This window comes from Dryobates pubescens, chromosome 24 (genome assembly GCF_014839835.1).
Source record: "Dryobates pubescens isolate bDryPub1 chromosome 24, bDryPub1.pri, whole genome shotgun sequence".
Lineage (NCBI taxonomy): Eukaryota > Metazoa > Chordata > Aves > Piciformes > Picidae > Dryobates > Dryobates pubescens.
Genome location: NC_071635.1, coordinates 4,523,479 through 4,539,643, shown reverse-complemented (window position 1 = coordinate 4,539,643; position 16,165 = coordinate 4,523,479). Strand labels below are relative to the sequence as shown.

The following is a 16,165-nucleotide window of genomic DNA, read 5'->3' as shown; positions in this document are numbered from 1 at the left end:
CTATTCTGTTAGCATTGCCCAGTGCTCAGAGTACTTGTACTCCAAGGTCAGGTGGGAACTATTCAGAGTCTTTCAAGGGTAATTCTACTTGCCAATTGAGCATGACAAAGAAAACCTGAAATCCATAAGTGTTCACATTGGATAAGACACTGTGTGGTGTTTGACAAGGCATAGAAATGCCAAGCAAGCAGAGCCACTCCAAAGAGCAGAGTGACATAGTGGGGCTTCTGGTGCTGCTCAGAGACTGCAAGTCTCAGCCCTTCATAGCTCATAAAGGCCAAGACAGCAGCTGCCCCTTCCTCCCATCCCTCATGTGAGCCAAGGCATATCGAGAACTCAGCAGATGCCTGAACAAGCAGTTGGAAGCAATTAATTCTCTTGTTTACAAAAATATTTTCTTAACAACCTTTAAAGAAAATTCATTAAAAATGGCTTAGCTGTTTACTCCTCTTGCCAGACTTCCCCCTTCCCACCTCCTGCTTGGCAGGGTGTTTGAGCAGAGGCGGTTTGGATGGCTTTTTTGCCTTTCTATAGCTCTGCTTTACTGTCAGCCCTCATTCCTGGCATGGCCTGCTCATGCCTTTTGTGTAGCCTGGCTCAGACACCCAAATAGAGTTGGGATTTTTAAAAGCAAGAGCAATGTTTTTTAAATCATTTGTCTCTCAAAAGCACATGGTCTGATCCTCTTTAAGTCCATAGGGAAATTCTCCTAGTATTTGCAGGAAACGTGAAGTCCTCCAGGTCAAATAACCTTTAGGAGTAAAATCTATAGCATAGCCTGGAAACAGAGCTTGTAATGGAATCTGTTTGCAACTCCAGCTACAGAAGGATAAAGCCCACGTCCCTATCATCACTGAAGGGTAGAGACTCCTTAGGGTGCCTATAAATAAGGAGCTGATGTCAGTGAAAGGCTGCTGTTATTACAGTTTTATTTCCTGCTAACATTTGGACAGGGCTTGTACCAACCTCTTAACCTTGAATCTGTATGAGCTGTACAATTTACTTATGAGAACAGCTATTTCCAAAAGGCTTCCTGTGAAATCCTCTCTGTGGGAGAAATTTATCTTCCCGCTATGACAGCCTTCCTGATAGCCATCAGAGAGGTCCCAGCCATGACTTCAGAGTAGCTCTGTATCCTCCTCTGCTTTCTCCTTCTCAGCATCATATCTTATTTGGGGAAGGAACTCGCTGCTCTGCAGCAACGCTTCTATGAAATCTCCCAAAACTGAAGCCAACCCCTCGTTACTATTCCTTGACTTTCACAGTGTGGATCCAGATTTAAAATCAGAGATCTAGAACACCACCCCCCAAAAAAAATCATCTTAATGTTATACATGTTTATTTGTGCTCTGGTGTCTTTAATGCTATACTCAGACACAGCTTGATGGTGATGTCATTTTCTCCTGCATTTCCCTTTTTAAGCTGCAAGTAGAAGTGACACTTTGTGTCGGTTTCTGCAAGGAATATAGTAATTATTTGGAGCCTTCATCACCTCCATTCTTCACCTAAGGTGGTAATTTCTTCAGTTTTTGAACATGGGTAGGAAGGAAATGGGGTCTTCAAGATGGGAGAGCACATCATCATGACTGAGAAGTACAGTCAAGGTTGCTTTCAGATCCTGGATAGCACAATAAAAATTCTGTTCATGAAGACCTGTTGGCTTCTCCTGGCTTTATCATTTCAGAAAACAGTTAAACCAGATCAGACTGCTCAGCAACCTGAACCCAAATCCCATCAGCCAACAGTTTGTCCATGAAAAAGGGCATCAGGCTTGGGATTGATGTTGTTCACTGTGGGGGAAAAAAGTTTTATGAAGAGAATGTCCTTCCCTTGATTATTGTAGATGAAAGTCAGTCTTAAACACAAAGCAGTGCACCTGAAGCAGCATTTCTTGGGTATTATTGCCCAGGGCTCTAGATGCACATCAGCACAATTTGTATGGTCTCTTGTATTTGCACTGTATGCACACAACCTTTGGTTTGCAGGAGCTCTCTCACAGTCTGATGAACAGCAGTGAGCAATACAGCTGTTACAGCTGGCACCTAGAGAAAAGAGCTCATCCTGTTTTACATGGATATATCCATGCCTTGGAATGCTGCTCTATAGAATGGGGGCTTACAGCAGCCTGCCTCAAACAGCTGCATCACAAAATGCATATAGAAGTTGAATATCTAAACAGCTTTGTATACATATAACTAATTGCTAATTAGGTATCTAATTGCCTTGATTTCAGTGCAGGTATACCTCTGTGTCTGGGGCTTTGTAAAATCAACAGTCTTTAAAGGATTCCTTTGCATGGGAATTGCTTGTTATCCAGGAGACTGCCTTTAACAAGCACCCTCCAAATTATTAGCTTGTGCCTGACATTTATTCCTACTGTTTCACACCTAGCTGATGAGTGGAAGAGATTTTCTCACATTCTGTCTTAAATGTTATAAACAGTACAGGAAGTTCTGCCTGGCAAAATCCATGTCCACACATGCCTGAGTGATGGCCTATCCACAGCCTCATTCCCACTGCCCTCACTGCCACAGCTCTCAGTTGCTCATGATATCCTCAGCCTCAGAACAGGGGGGAGAGATTTTAACTCTGCTTAAGTAACCTGCAGACTACCCAGGACTTTGCTACCCCAGTGTCATCTTATGTTGATATGGAAGGCATGCATCAGAGCCTGGATAAGGTAATGGCAAATGACATCTATTGTGATTATCAATTGGAGCCTACTTAATTATATGGTGGGGTTTTTCTTGTCAGAAGATCCTAAAATCTTCTAAAGACACTAATGGATTAAGCCTTGGATTAAAGCTTGCAAACTGGTAATATCTGCAGTATTATTCCCCTTGTTCACAGGCCATGCAATCAATACAATAAAAGAGAAACAAATTGCTCAAGCTGAAGTCTGAGAGTACATGTTTTAAAAAAATGAACTAGGTTTTCACTGCCATCCTTGAATCACAAGATACTCTTCCTCCTCACTCTGGTATATTGTTATCTAACAAAACCCAAACAGAATATATTTAATCCAAAGCCTGTAGCTTTTTATTTTGTCTCTCGATTGGTTTGCTCAGTAATTATCTTCTGTGCTCATTTACAAGCATGTGTGCCCAGAGCACAGTCAAGACAGGGCAAAAATTGCCATCAGCTGTAAAAAGGAGGCTGGTATCTGATATGAAAAAGAGACATGTACAAAACAAGCACATTGATTCAGAGATGCACACAGAACAAACAAATCAATTCAGAGCCTGTCCAATAACACTCCTTAGCTTCAATCTCCTCTTTATAAACCAGCTACAGATGCAATTCCCACTGCCTAAAACTTTTGAGCTGCTCAACCACAATGAAAACAAGAGCTTTTAATATACCAATTAAATACCAAAAGATATAAAGATCAGAGATCACATATCAAAGGCAAACATGATGCAGAAAGTCTAATTTGTCCCATTATTAATGTTGGAAAGGAGAGAACCACTGGAGATTGTCTCTAAAAGTGTTCAGCAAATGCTCTGCATAGATAGGATAACACTGCCCTGTGCAGACAGGATGAGATTTATTCTGCCCAACCTTAAGGTCCTTCTGAAGCACTCCATCTTCATTAATGCTTTCATCCCAGCCAGAAGCATGCTTTGACAGCACATCTCTGACTGCCTCTACTTTCTCAGCTCTATTTGGTACCACAAGCATGCAGAGCCTGCAGGTTTCCTAGTCACGTACAGCTTGCTCTGTGCTGGGCTGCCTTTCTTCATCTCACATCCTCAGAAATCCAAGATCTTAAATCTCAACATCATCTCTGCTACTTGACAGTGTGAGGCATGCCTAGAACAGGAGTCATGGTGGTATCTGGGAGACTCCAGTATAAGACGGATGAAAAGCTGGCTTTTCCCGTGGCCCTGTCAATCCTTTTCAGCCCTGGATCTGATGGACAAGAGAGAACTTGCTTCATTAAGACCCCTTGTACTCTCTGCTTCATGCATTGGGCAGCTACAAGGCAAAGAAGCTCACCACAGAGATGGAAAAACATTGGTGAGAACAAATACCCCCCTACAGAGCCCTATATCTCCGTAACAATCATCTCTTTGCTGAGTTAGAGAGTTTTAAATAGACCTCTAAACTTTAGGATTGAATTCAAGGTAATTGAAGGCTGAAATATTTGTTCCATAAAAATTACCCAGACATGTAAGCCTTGAGAATGAAAAAAAAAAAATCAAGGATAAAATACAACACAATGTTTCTGGGTGCTGAAAGAAGCAAGTTAATCACCGTGACTCAGCAGTGTGCTCATGCAGCCCAGAAGGCAAACTCTATCCTGGACTGCACCAATAGGACTGTGGCCAGCAGGGAAGAGAGGGATTGCACCCATTTGCTCTGCTCTGGTGAGACTCCACCTTGAATATTGCATGCAGTTCTGGTGGTGCCCAGCATAAGCAGGACACCAAGCTGCTGAGCAAGTCCAGAGGAAGCCATAAAGATGATCCAAGGACTGAAGCACCTCTATGAGGATAGGCTGAGGGAGCTGGGGCTGTTCAGCCTAGAGAAGACTTTGGGAGGATATGAGAACTCGGTGATCTTGAAGGTCTCTTCCAACCTGGTTTATTCTATGTATGTATTCTATGTATTCTATGTATGTAAAACTGTCTTCCAGTACCTGGAGGGATCCTGCAGGAAAGCTGCAGAGGCACTTTTCCTAAGGCTGTCTAGGGACAAGACAAGGGGGAATGGTTTAAAGCTGAAAGAGAGGAGGGTTAGACTGGATCATAGGAAGAAGTTCTTCAGTACCAAGGTGGTGAGACTCTGGAATATGCTACCCAGGGAAATTGTGGATTCCCCTTTTCAGGTCATAGCTAAGGCCAGACTGGATGAGGCCTTGGACAGCCAAGTCTAGTTGAGAGGGGTCCTTGCCCATGGCAGGGTGTTGGAGTAGACGATCCCTGAGGTCCCTTCCAACCTGAGCCATTCTGTGATTTACCAAATAAGGGAAACTTAAGATTTTAAACTGCCATAGCAATATATAATCTCTTATAGGAAATCTCATCCATGAGCAGCAAGATCAGAAATATATCCCAGGACTAAAAATATCCAAAGCTTATGAAAATCTCTTAGCCTTGGAAGGTAGCATTTTTAGAAGTGCTACGTTTACTCTACCACCTACTGTTGGACAAAGTTAAAAGGTTCAGCAAAGTTGTCTGAGGTTGTATTGTTTACTTTTTCATCTCATAAAAGTCTTTACACCAAAGGGAATCCTGCAGTTCAGCTGATGGTGTAAAGTTCTACACTATCTAAGATTCAATAAATGAAGATAAAAGATTGCCTTCTTATTCTTTCCCTGACAGTGGCCAATACTGTAAAACACATCACCAGTGATCTTTAAAAACCAGAATGCTGGCTTTTTGCCAACAGTTTTAGGTTTGGTTTCAATAGTTTTAGGGTTTGCCTCATTTTATTTCTAACTGCATTTTAACAAGGACGAGTAATATTTGGTGCAATCAAAACCTGAAAGGTTCAGCTGGACAAGCTCCTGCTAATATGAATAATCAATCTTCCATACAATGTTTTTCATTCAGATTTCCAACACCTGCTCACAGCAAAACTGCAAACTTGCTTGCTGAGGATATAGCTCCTTCTGGGGAGCAGTGCTCATCCTGCACCACCCTTCCCTTTCTTTAGCAGAGAGGGGTTTTTGCTAATGCAGAGTAAGTACACACAGCACATGCTGACTCCTGGCAAACACAGCTTGTTTCTGTTCAAGTAGGAAGGTAGGTCAAAAGAGGTTAGGAGTTGCAAGCAAATCTTCACTTACTTGAATGAAGCTGATAATTGAGAGAGATAAGCAGCCTTGGGAGATGGCTGCAGTCTTTCAGATCACCCCTAGAAGTACCTGTCCTACACACAGCCTCCGGGCAAACTAACTTTGGAGGGTGCAAAGATGAGCCAGAGGGCTTTGGCAGGACTTTGTTTCCAGTTCCCATGGCTCTGGCTTGGGTGCACGAGCATGGGCATGAGACAGCAGTTCCCTGGGGACTGTGATGGGAAGGGCTGCCCCTGGCCAGATCTACTGCCCATCAGAAGGAGGGTTATTTTGACCCGGTAGCAGTCTGATCCACTACTGTATTGGGTTTGGCTGAGCTGGAGTTAATTCTCCCCAGAGCATCTTTCTAGTGCTGTGTCTAGCAGTGCTGTAGCTGGGTGCTGATAACACACAAGTATTTTTGCTACTGTTGAACCTACAGCACTAGAAAGATGCTCTGGGGAGAATTAACTCCAGCTCAGCCAAACCAAATACATCCACATACCATGAACTCACTGGTGCCTGGAGGACAGGAGGTGTGCCCCTTGACAGAATCCTCTACTCTGGTCTAACCCTTAAAACAAGACAAGTTTTGTGATCTCAGATGGCTCCTTGGTGCAAACCAAAGCATGGGTAACAGCAACAGCTGAAGGAATTTCTGCCCAAAACGCATCTGTTTTAATCATCTATCTTCCATCTCACAGTTTATCTCCTTTACTATTGAACTCCTCCACTGCTGCAGCTTTAGCTTACACTGTCCTTGAAATCAGAACTGAAATTGCCTTCATGCACAAGTAAAAAAGTAATATGAATTTAGCCTGTCTAAAACTAATGGCTCTGGGCTCCCATCTTAAGCACACACACAAAAAAAGTAATGCTGCTGTTTTGAGTGCCCAAAAGGCACAGCAGTTTCCCAAACCAAACACACACAACTTTTTTGCACTCATTTTGGAAGAGAAAACACCCCACAACTACTCTCTGGAAGTCTTGAATGTAAAAATGAAACATCACCCAATAAAATCATGTGGGAATTTGTTCCTTAGAATTCATATGAAAACATACTCACTACAGGCATCTCCCAAAGGATACATCTTAGACACTCAAGTGTATACCCCAACAGCTTTGATTCAAATCTATAGTCCTCCTTCAACAGATTAGCTCCCAAACCAAATTTAATATTAAAATGAGAGGAGAAAATAAAACAGAGCCAAAGAAATCACTAAAAGAGGACAGACAATGTTTAATTTACTCAAGTAAACTGAAGATGGAACTGACCAAAGAAACTCTGGTATTTGTTAGTTGTTTCTTTAAATCACATTGGGTATCAGAGTGACTGAGATGATTTCTGTGATGAGCCACATAGTCTGCAGGTTTGTTTCAGTAGCTAATTAGTTTTTTTATATTGAGAACTTACTAAAAGCTTCTTTATTTCATTTGTGAGTGGCAGATTACCAGTTCACCATTCTGTTACTATGGCAATAGCAGCAGCAAATACAAAGTAGAAAAACAGGCTTTTGCATGTATTCATCCAGATACCTCTCTTGGACAGATCATTGAGAGCAGGGCTCACTATCTCAGGACACATTTGTCTTATGTTTATATGTCTCTATACACCTAATATGTTTGTAGATTCAGTTTAATAGTGTAGCATCACAGAAGGGTTTGGGTTGGAAGAAATCTCCAAAGGTGATCTACTCCAACCCCCTGAAGTCAGCAGGGACATCCTCCACTAGGAGCAGGTCGCTCAGAGCAGCCTCACCTTGAATATCTCCAAGGATGGGGTCTCAAATACCTCCCTGGGCAACCGGTTGCATTGCTCCTCCATGCTCACACTGAAGAACTCGTTCCTAACATCCAAGCTCTACTTCCTCTTTAATTTCAAACCAGCGCCCATCATCCTATCCCTACAGGCCTTTGGCACCAGTCCCTCTGCAGCCTTCTTGTAGCCCTCTTTCAGGTATTTGAAGGCTGCTCTTAGGTCTCCCCAGAGTCTTCTGTTCTCCAGGCTGAACAACCCAAACTCTCTCAGCCTGTCCTCATCTTGTGCTCCAGCCCTCCGATCAGTTAATTATATTTAAGTTGACACTTAATAAATAAATGAAGCATATTTAGATATAGTTATGTATGCTGAAGTTAGCACTGTGTTTGACAGTGAGCATTGCAGGAATAAATGGCCAGATTTATCAGGAAGTTCTAGATACAGCTTTTCCCATTATATAGCCTCATGGCAAAAAAAAAAAAATAGATAAAAGAGTGATATCATACCACTCCTTTATAGATCTGTTCTTTGTTCCACCCTTAAACTGACTCATGCCTTTAGGTAGATAACACCACTAATAAGCAGCAACTATATTTTGCTCTCAGTAAAATAAGAAATAGTGACTTTGGGTTTCTTTTCTTCAAGATCAGCCAGTGATCCAAGATCTTTACTGATAAGGAATGGATGATTTTAAGTGGCTGCATCACATGATGTATGAACAAGTATTCTCCACAGATTTAACTTGATTTTTGTCAATAAACCAAACCCATTTCTTTTTGAAATACTTGAACAAGCCAAGTGGAACCTTCTGGTCCTGGAATTAAAGTAATTAACAGTTCTTGGATGGTGTGGGCAAGAGGATGGACCTAAACCCCTAAAAGAATCACCATCTCAATTTTAGCCTTTTCCCTTTGAACATCAATTTCATATGAACAGAGAACAGCTGATGCTGCCTGTAGTACCAGGAGTAAAATGCATTCAGTAAATACCTGGAGCAGGGGAAGGGATCCAGTGAAGAGTCACCCCGCAACGTGGAGATGCCCTGGCAAAGTTAAGCAGAGCTTTTACTGGACCTGCTGGAACTGAGCTTCAGCAGAAGAGCAGCTGATGATGAATGCCGGATGTGTTTCTGAACAGTCACTCAGACCAATGAAGCTAATTACCTCATTTTCACATGTATAGTTTACACTTCAAATCATTTGCTCTCTTTTAAAGATACCTCAGGCTATAGATGTGGTTAGCAGGCCGCCTCGTCAGATGGGCTTTTCAGACAGCCCACGCTAAGTCAGAAGCGGGAGGGATAAGGAGCACAACAAAGGCAGGAGAGTGGCAGGAGTGAAGGGAACATTCAAGGCAACGCTTGCAGTTAAGCTTCTTCCTTAATTCCTTCTGCCAGCACATTACCTCCTTGTGCCATCGGAAGATATTTTCAAGATAACCTATAGATTATGCTCATGAAAATGCACATATTTCCTCACAGAAATGGACCTGAATAAATATTTAGGAAATGAAGAATATATCCTTCCAAGTCCAGCTTTTTAATTTTTTTTTTTCTACTACCTTAATACCATGGAAAATATAAGCAGATTCAGAAGCCATGGGGGATAGTTATTCATTATTTTTTTTAAAATATGGAAGGAATCATGTTCTAATTCCAGAAATAAGAAATCCCACATATGTCACTGCAACAAGTGGTTTTCCAATCTGTTTACTGCTCTAATGCTGTTTGATAGCTTAGTAAATAAGCAGCATCAGCTTAGGGGCTTGCCTTTGAGAAGGCAGCAGACAGGTAGGATGCATATTAAAGTACCCACAATATGCAACGAACAGGCAGGCAAATCTATTCCATGTAGCAGCAACTCAACGCAGTCCAAGAGGATTATTTATCACTCTGCGGTTATCAAACTGTAATTCCAGTTCCCCTCGTCTCCTGCTACCCTGACATCCCCCCCATTTTTCAGCTGGTGCTGCATACAAATAGACACAAGTTCTCCAAGGACAACAGCTCCTCCAATGCTGCTGTCTGCAGCAAAAATAAGGTTTGAGTGATTCCATGTACTTCTGTTCCTAAACATATTCCTCCCTCTGCTGCGTTGCAGGAGCATGGGATACCGACCGGCATGGGCTACGCGGTGGCCCCGCACCACTCCGGGGTCTACCCAGTTCACATCCAGCTGTACGAGGCCTGGAAGAAGGTCTGGCACATCCGAGTGACCAGCACAGAAGAATACCCACACCTGAAGCCTGCACGGTACAGACGGGGCTTCATCCACAATGGCATCATGGTACACTGCATTTCCATGCTTCATAGCAATAGTACTTTAAGGCCCTCAGAAGTATGCTATTTTTACCAAAATGCTTCAACTTTTGCAGCAGTCATTAAAATTCCCTGCGATCGAGGGTTTGTGAGCACGCCAGAACAGGGCATTTGTTATGCAGCTAGCTTTAAAGAAAAGAGGGGGGGAAATCAAAACATACAACTCACACAAACTCAAGCAATTGCAAATGTGATCCTCAAACTAAATGTAGTCCCATCAACTACCAGCTCAGTTATAATTACATACTTTGAAATTCCAACTAAGACCTATGTTGCAAGCTTTGGTTCATCTTTATGCGCGAATGGATCAGAAATGCACCACCTGGGAAGGTGAGCAGGTAGGAGGAACTTCCTCCAGCAAGTGTGATGCTTCCGAGACAGAGGTTTCCTTCCCAGCTTTGCTTCAAAAGCCCCAGAGCCAAGAACAGGACATAGAATCATAGGACTGTTTCAGTTGGGAAAGACCTCTGAGATTGAGTCCAACAGTCAACCCAACACCACCATGGCTACTAAACCATGTTCCAGAGTGCCATGTCCACTCTTTTTTTTTTAAACACCTCCAGAGACAGTGACTCCACCACCTCCCAGGGCAGTCCTGAACATTCCTTAAGCAAAGAAATTTTTCTCAGTCTCCAAACTAAGCCTCTCCTGATACAATTTGAGACCATTTCCTCTCACTATCACTAGTTACTTGGGAGAAAAGACTAACCCCCACCTCACTACAACCTCCTTTCAGGTAGTTACAGAGATCAATGAGGTCTCCTCTCAGCCGCCTCTTCTCCAGGCCATACATTTGTGTGGATAGAGAAGATTCCTCACAGACACACTTCAGCTGCAGAAGGGCAGGAAAATGTCTGTAATTTAGACTGCATTGCCAGACAGCTATAAGCCTACAGATGGGTGAAACAAACTGAATATGCATAAGTGGAGTTAGAAATATTTCAGGGCATGCCTCAAGTCCCAGTTGACTTGCATATTGCCTAGACATATGAAGTCACAATTGTGATCCACTAAACAAGGCCAAGGAGTGTCTTCATCTAGCCCAAGAAGTTCCTGCCCAGAGTCCAATTACTGCTGGAACAGACTCAAACACAGCAGCACATTTACACATATATTAAAATGCTCTGGTGAATATAGCATTTAGTTGCTGTTTTAACTGAGTAAAAGAGCAACAAAAACCCACCTGACTGCAGGGAAACAAAAAGCATTCCCCAGGTGAAACGAGTCTCTTCATGGATTAGGCAATGCCCATAAACTCAAAGCCATAAACAAGAGCCCATAAAGCTTCTGGCTTTACTTTACCAGAGCCTTTAGATAGTAACTAGCTGATAAAGCGACCAAACTATCTCATTCTAGAGGACAGGGTTTGTTTCCCTTCCCTCCATTTTGACAGGCAGCAGCTTGATTTAGGGCAGGACAGAGAGCTGACCTCAGGCTGATCTCATGGGAGCACCCCACCAGTCCTGTACATCATTCAGAAACAGGAGTGAAGGGCTCAGTAAGGTTTGCAGGACTGAGGGAAATACAAAGCAACAGATCCATTGTGCTCCGCAGCCTTGAACACAAATTCAGTTCACCAAGATTAATTGTCTGAGATAGCAGAGATGGCCAGGAAGTGCTATTTATCTGCTAATAAACTAACTTTGCTAAAGGAAGAGAGGTTTAGCTTTTTGTTTTCTTCCAAATGCCAGGAAGCAAGCACTTATTCTGAGTGTAGGAGCTGAATAAATCAGGCTGCATGAAAGCTCGGCACATATGTCACAGCTTTTCAGAGCTGGCATCCGGCAATCTCCACATCTGCAGGACCAGGCCTGCTTACCACAAGAGTCCAGAAAACACAAAAGCCCACAAATAAACACACTAGAGCAGAGAGGCAGAGGGGTTGCTCTGTGGTTTTTTGGAGTTGCTGGAGGGATTCAGGTAGTTGCATCAGGGTAAGCTTGCAGAAAGGAGTCAATATCACCGCGCTGTTGTTTTGTTCTCAGGTGCTCCCTCGACAGACCTGTGGCCTTTTCACTCATACTATTTTTTACAAGGAATATCCTGGGGGTCCTCAGGAGCTGGACAAAAGCATCCGAGGAGGTGAACTCTTTCTCACCATTCTCCTGAATCCCGTAGGTACCTTCTTTTCCTATTTTTGGGTTGCACTAATAGGGAGGAGGGAGGATGGAAGGGAAGGAGCTCTGCTGTCTTTGACCACATTTGGGAAATAAAAATCTAGACTACTTGCTGAGAAGTATCTAGCAGCTGAAAAGGAATGGAACAGAATGTCTCTTGCTGATTTTTAACTACAACTGGATGCAACAAGTTACTAGGAAATGCATTAATTTCAGCTATAATGTTTCCCAACCTGAAGCCAGGTCCCCATGAGAGAAGAGTGGAAGGACTTGTCTGAGACTAAAAGAAACCAGTGAGAGTGGGGGAAACTGTGATCTTATTCCACTTCTTTTTTTCCATAAGCTTGGCTCCTCAGACACTCCTGATAAAGCTTGATGGAAACCCCAGGGCTCAGACTTTGATATCATTCCCCCACCACTGAGTCTTAAAAAGAGGTTTTGAGGAGCTAAAAAAGGTACCCCAAGCAGTATAGAGCCTTTTAAATAACACATTGGCTTTGCTCAGAGCTGCACTTGTTTTCCTCAACATTACATGAATCAAACTACATCTAAGTATGTGTGTGTGCACATAACTGCATGTGTAACTACACATGGTTGCATCAAAAGTGCCATTGATTTTAAGAGTAGCTTGCACAACTATCACACAGTTTTCTCTCTCAGCTAATCAAGTAAGCTGAACTCTGCTGTGTTAATGCACAAACACTCACAACATGATGTAGGTGGCCGGTATAGTTGTGATGAGGCTTAACAAAGATAAGGAAGAAAGCAACCTGACTGCAAATGCTGTATTTTGAAGTTATGACTCTCTTGCCTATGAATAAGAGTAGTCTGGTACCATATAGAACAGCAGGCTAGAGGTGGAAGAAGAAAGGACAAGAAAAAAATTCGCATCTTAATTATTTTTTCTCTATTGTTTTTCCTTCGTGTTCCACCCAAACAAGCCACACCACTCACAAGATAGATGTCTTGTGTCTTGCCAGCTGGCCTCATTTTCAGTGGGTTTAAATTGTAGTGCTCACTGACTTCTCTGCACAGTTAAGGAGACTTCAGGTGGAGCTAGCTCTCAAATCCAGGTCACTTTTATTTAGAGTCCCAAATATAAAGTTTGGTACGATATAATGAAGTGAAAAATGTTGGTTGGGGAGCAGAGACAAAGATGCAGTGGACTTAGAGAAATAGGACCTTTCTATTAGGAATTTTTCTGGACCATACATGTGACACCTAATTTGAGAATAAAAAATATCCCTGTCCTTTATGCTGTCTCTCTATTACCCACAGATCTCTCAGGCTAGCTTTTCTTCCTATAGTTTCCTTAGGTGTAGCTTGGCTCATCAATTTCTTAGGATGCTGTTGGAATTCATCTTTAGCTTTAGAATGCTTTGGTCAATACCTGTGCACCTTCCACTGCAATCTGAAGATTTCCTCAGGTTTAGGCAGTGCAGCAGTCTGTAGCAGAGTACATTCTTACCCCATGAGAGATGCAAAGAACAACCCCAATTCCTCAGTCTGTCACCATGTCCCAGCCTGTGAACACGCTCAGGCCACTCCAACTTACAGGCTTTTCTTTCTCCAGGACAACAAATAAGCAAGACACAAGCTCACATTTGCTTGTTAGAAATTTCAGCCTTTGGATCTTTAAAACGATTGCATCATAGATCATTACAGTTGGAAAGCACAACTTCAAGATAACCGAGTGTTCTTTCCAAGGACAAGCTGAGGCTATGGGGAAGGATATTTCTGCAGCTACTTCTTGAACTCTGAATGAAATCGGACAGGCACATACCACCATTTCTTACACTCCCTATAATCCATTAACCTGGGCTCTCTAGGTAGCTCCCAAACAAGACCAGTCCCCCAGGTGCTGGAACATACATAGAATACATATGCATAGAATAAACCAGGTTGGAAGAGACCTTCAAGATCACCGCGTCCAACCCATCAACCAATCAAACACCACCCAAACAACTAACCCACGGCACCAAGCACCCCATCAAGTCTCCTCCTGAAAACCTCCAGTGATGGCGACTCCACCACCTCCCCAGGCAGCCCATTCCAATGTGCAATCACTCTTTCTGTATAGAACTTTTTCCTAACATCTAGCCATCTTTGCCAATATCATCCCTGGAAAAATGGAGGCAGGTCCTGCAGCACAGAAAGGTGCTCTTGATGCCCTGCTGAGTATGGCACAAAATACTTCAGACAATTCTACCCTCTGCCTTTTAGATCTCAGGAGCAATGCGAAACAGGACGTGTCCAAGGAAAGCAATATGCAACGGCAGGCAAAATGCCCCAGACTGAATCATGCATCTGTGATGTTCCTGACAGTGTTAGAAGACCATTTTCTAAAGCCAAAAAAAAAGGAGGAGAGTGGGAAGATTTTATTTGGTTTTCTGCAGTACATGAAGCCACTGTTTTGACCAAGCTATACTCCAATAACCTGAGAGTTCAGTGCATGTTTTTGGGTGGTATTTGCAAAGAACAAATTTTCCATACTATTAATGTTTGATTTCCCCCTCCATCTTTTATGATTTTCTATCTTTACTTCATCAAAACTGCTATTTTATTGAGCTAAGCAACAGAAGTGAAATACTGACATGCACTTGCCTAACTCTCAGTTCAGTAAAAATCTGTTCCAATGTAAGTGCTTATTCAGACAGGAAGAAATATAATTTAATCATGTGTGAGCTGAAGTAAGATATACTACAAGCTCCCACCATCATTCAAGGCAGGTTGGTACACACTGTGAAATACGCTGACTGACAACAGTAAAGGCAAAACCTCGCCTTATCTCAGAAGGAAACTGGTGTGAGTAGGAAATAAAGTCAGCTATATTCACAGAATCACAGAATGTTAGTGGTTGGAAGGGGGGGATTTGAAAGTCTCCAGAGAAAGAGGTTTCACCACCTCCCTGGGCTCCCTCTTCCCATGCTCTGTTGCCCTCACTGTAAAGAAGGGTAGCATTGTGATGAGGTGGAACCTCCTGTATTCTAGCTTGTAATCCTTTTCACCTTGTCCTATCACTGGGTAACACTGAAAAAAGCCTGGCACCTTCATCTTGACACCCACCTCTCAGATATTTAGAGACGTTAATCAGATCCCCTCTCAGCTTTCTCTTCTCCAGATTAAACAACCCCAGGTCCCTCAGTCTTTCTTCACAGCAGAGATGTTCAAGTCCCCCAGTCACCCTCACAGATCTCCGATGGACTCTCTCCAACCAATCCCTGTCTCTCAAACTGGGGAGCACAAAACTGGACACAGTATTCCAGGTGCTGTCTCAGCGGGGCACAGCAGAGGGGAAAAGAAACTCCCTAGACCTCTGGACACAAATTTCTTAATTCACCCCAGGGTGGCCCTCTTGGCCACAAAGGCACATTGCTGACCCTTGGAATACTTCCTGTCCACTGGGGCTCCAAGGTCTTTTTCCACGGAGCTGCTTTCCAGCAGCATGACCTCTAGTTTGTTCTGGTGCCTGCTGTTATTCCTCCCCAGATGCAGGACTCCTCACTTGTCTTTAACGAACTGCACCCCAAGACAGTACAAAGGAACACATGGGAAGACCTTTCTTTTATGCAGTTTAACAGAAGGTGGAGTGTTTTGGTGGTTATTTTGAGAAGGTTACAGAGTGGTATCTAAAAATTCAAGGCATCTTCAGAAAAGGATCCAAGTGCCTATTCCACTGGCCAGTCACAAATTCACTTCAATAAAAAAAATCTGCTTTGAATGTGAAGTGTTCTCCAACCTGGCAGCAGTTCTTACTGAATAGCAACAAGACACTTCACATCTTATATCCCAGAAGCTTTTCACATACTTTAATCATTAATAAGCTTCCTTAGTATTTTGGGTTATAGAAAAGAACAGTCTGGAATGTGAAGACCTTTTCAAAACCCTAATTTAAAATGTTGTTGAGTTACATAGAATGAGGTACTTAATGCAGTCCACAGATAGAAACCATATCCAGAAAACAGAATACACTGTCCCCTCTAGCATATGAGAGTGGTTTTAAACTAGAGCAGGGTAGATTTAGGTTAGACATAAGGAGGAAGTCCTTTACAATGAAGATGGTGAAATAATGGAACAGGTTGGCCAGAGATCATAGAATCATGGACTGGTTTGAGTTGGCAGAGACCTCCAAAGGTCATCTAGTCCAATCCCACTGCGGTCAACAAAGACATCCTTCCCTAGATCAGGTT

The 16,165-nt window shown here is 42.8% G+C and overlaps 1 protein-coding gene across 1 annotated transcript in view; it reads left to right on the top strand.

Moving 5' to 3' along the window:
* The window catches only part of LOC104310338 (N-deacetylase and N-sulfotransferase 4), a 104,281-nt gene that overhangs the window by 51,314 nt on the left and 36,802 nt on the right, over positions 1-16,165 (top strand). The window contains exons 5-6 of the mRNA XM_009911757.2: positions 9,641-9,826; positions 11,844-11,972. Of these exons, the coding sequence (XP_009910059.1) occupies positions 9,641-9,826; positions 11,844-11,972 (315 nt within the window). The remainder of the gene's footprint in view (positions 1-9,640; positions 9,827-11,843; positions 11,973-16,165) is intronic.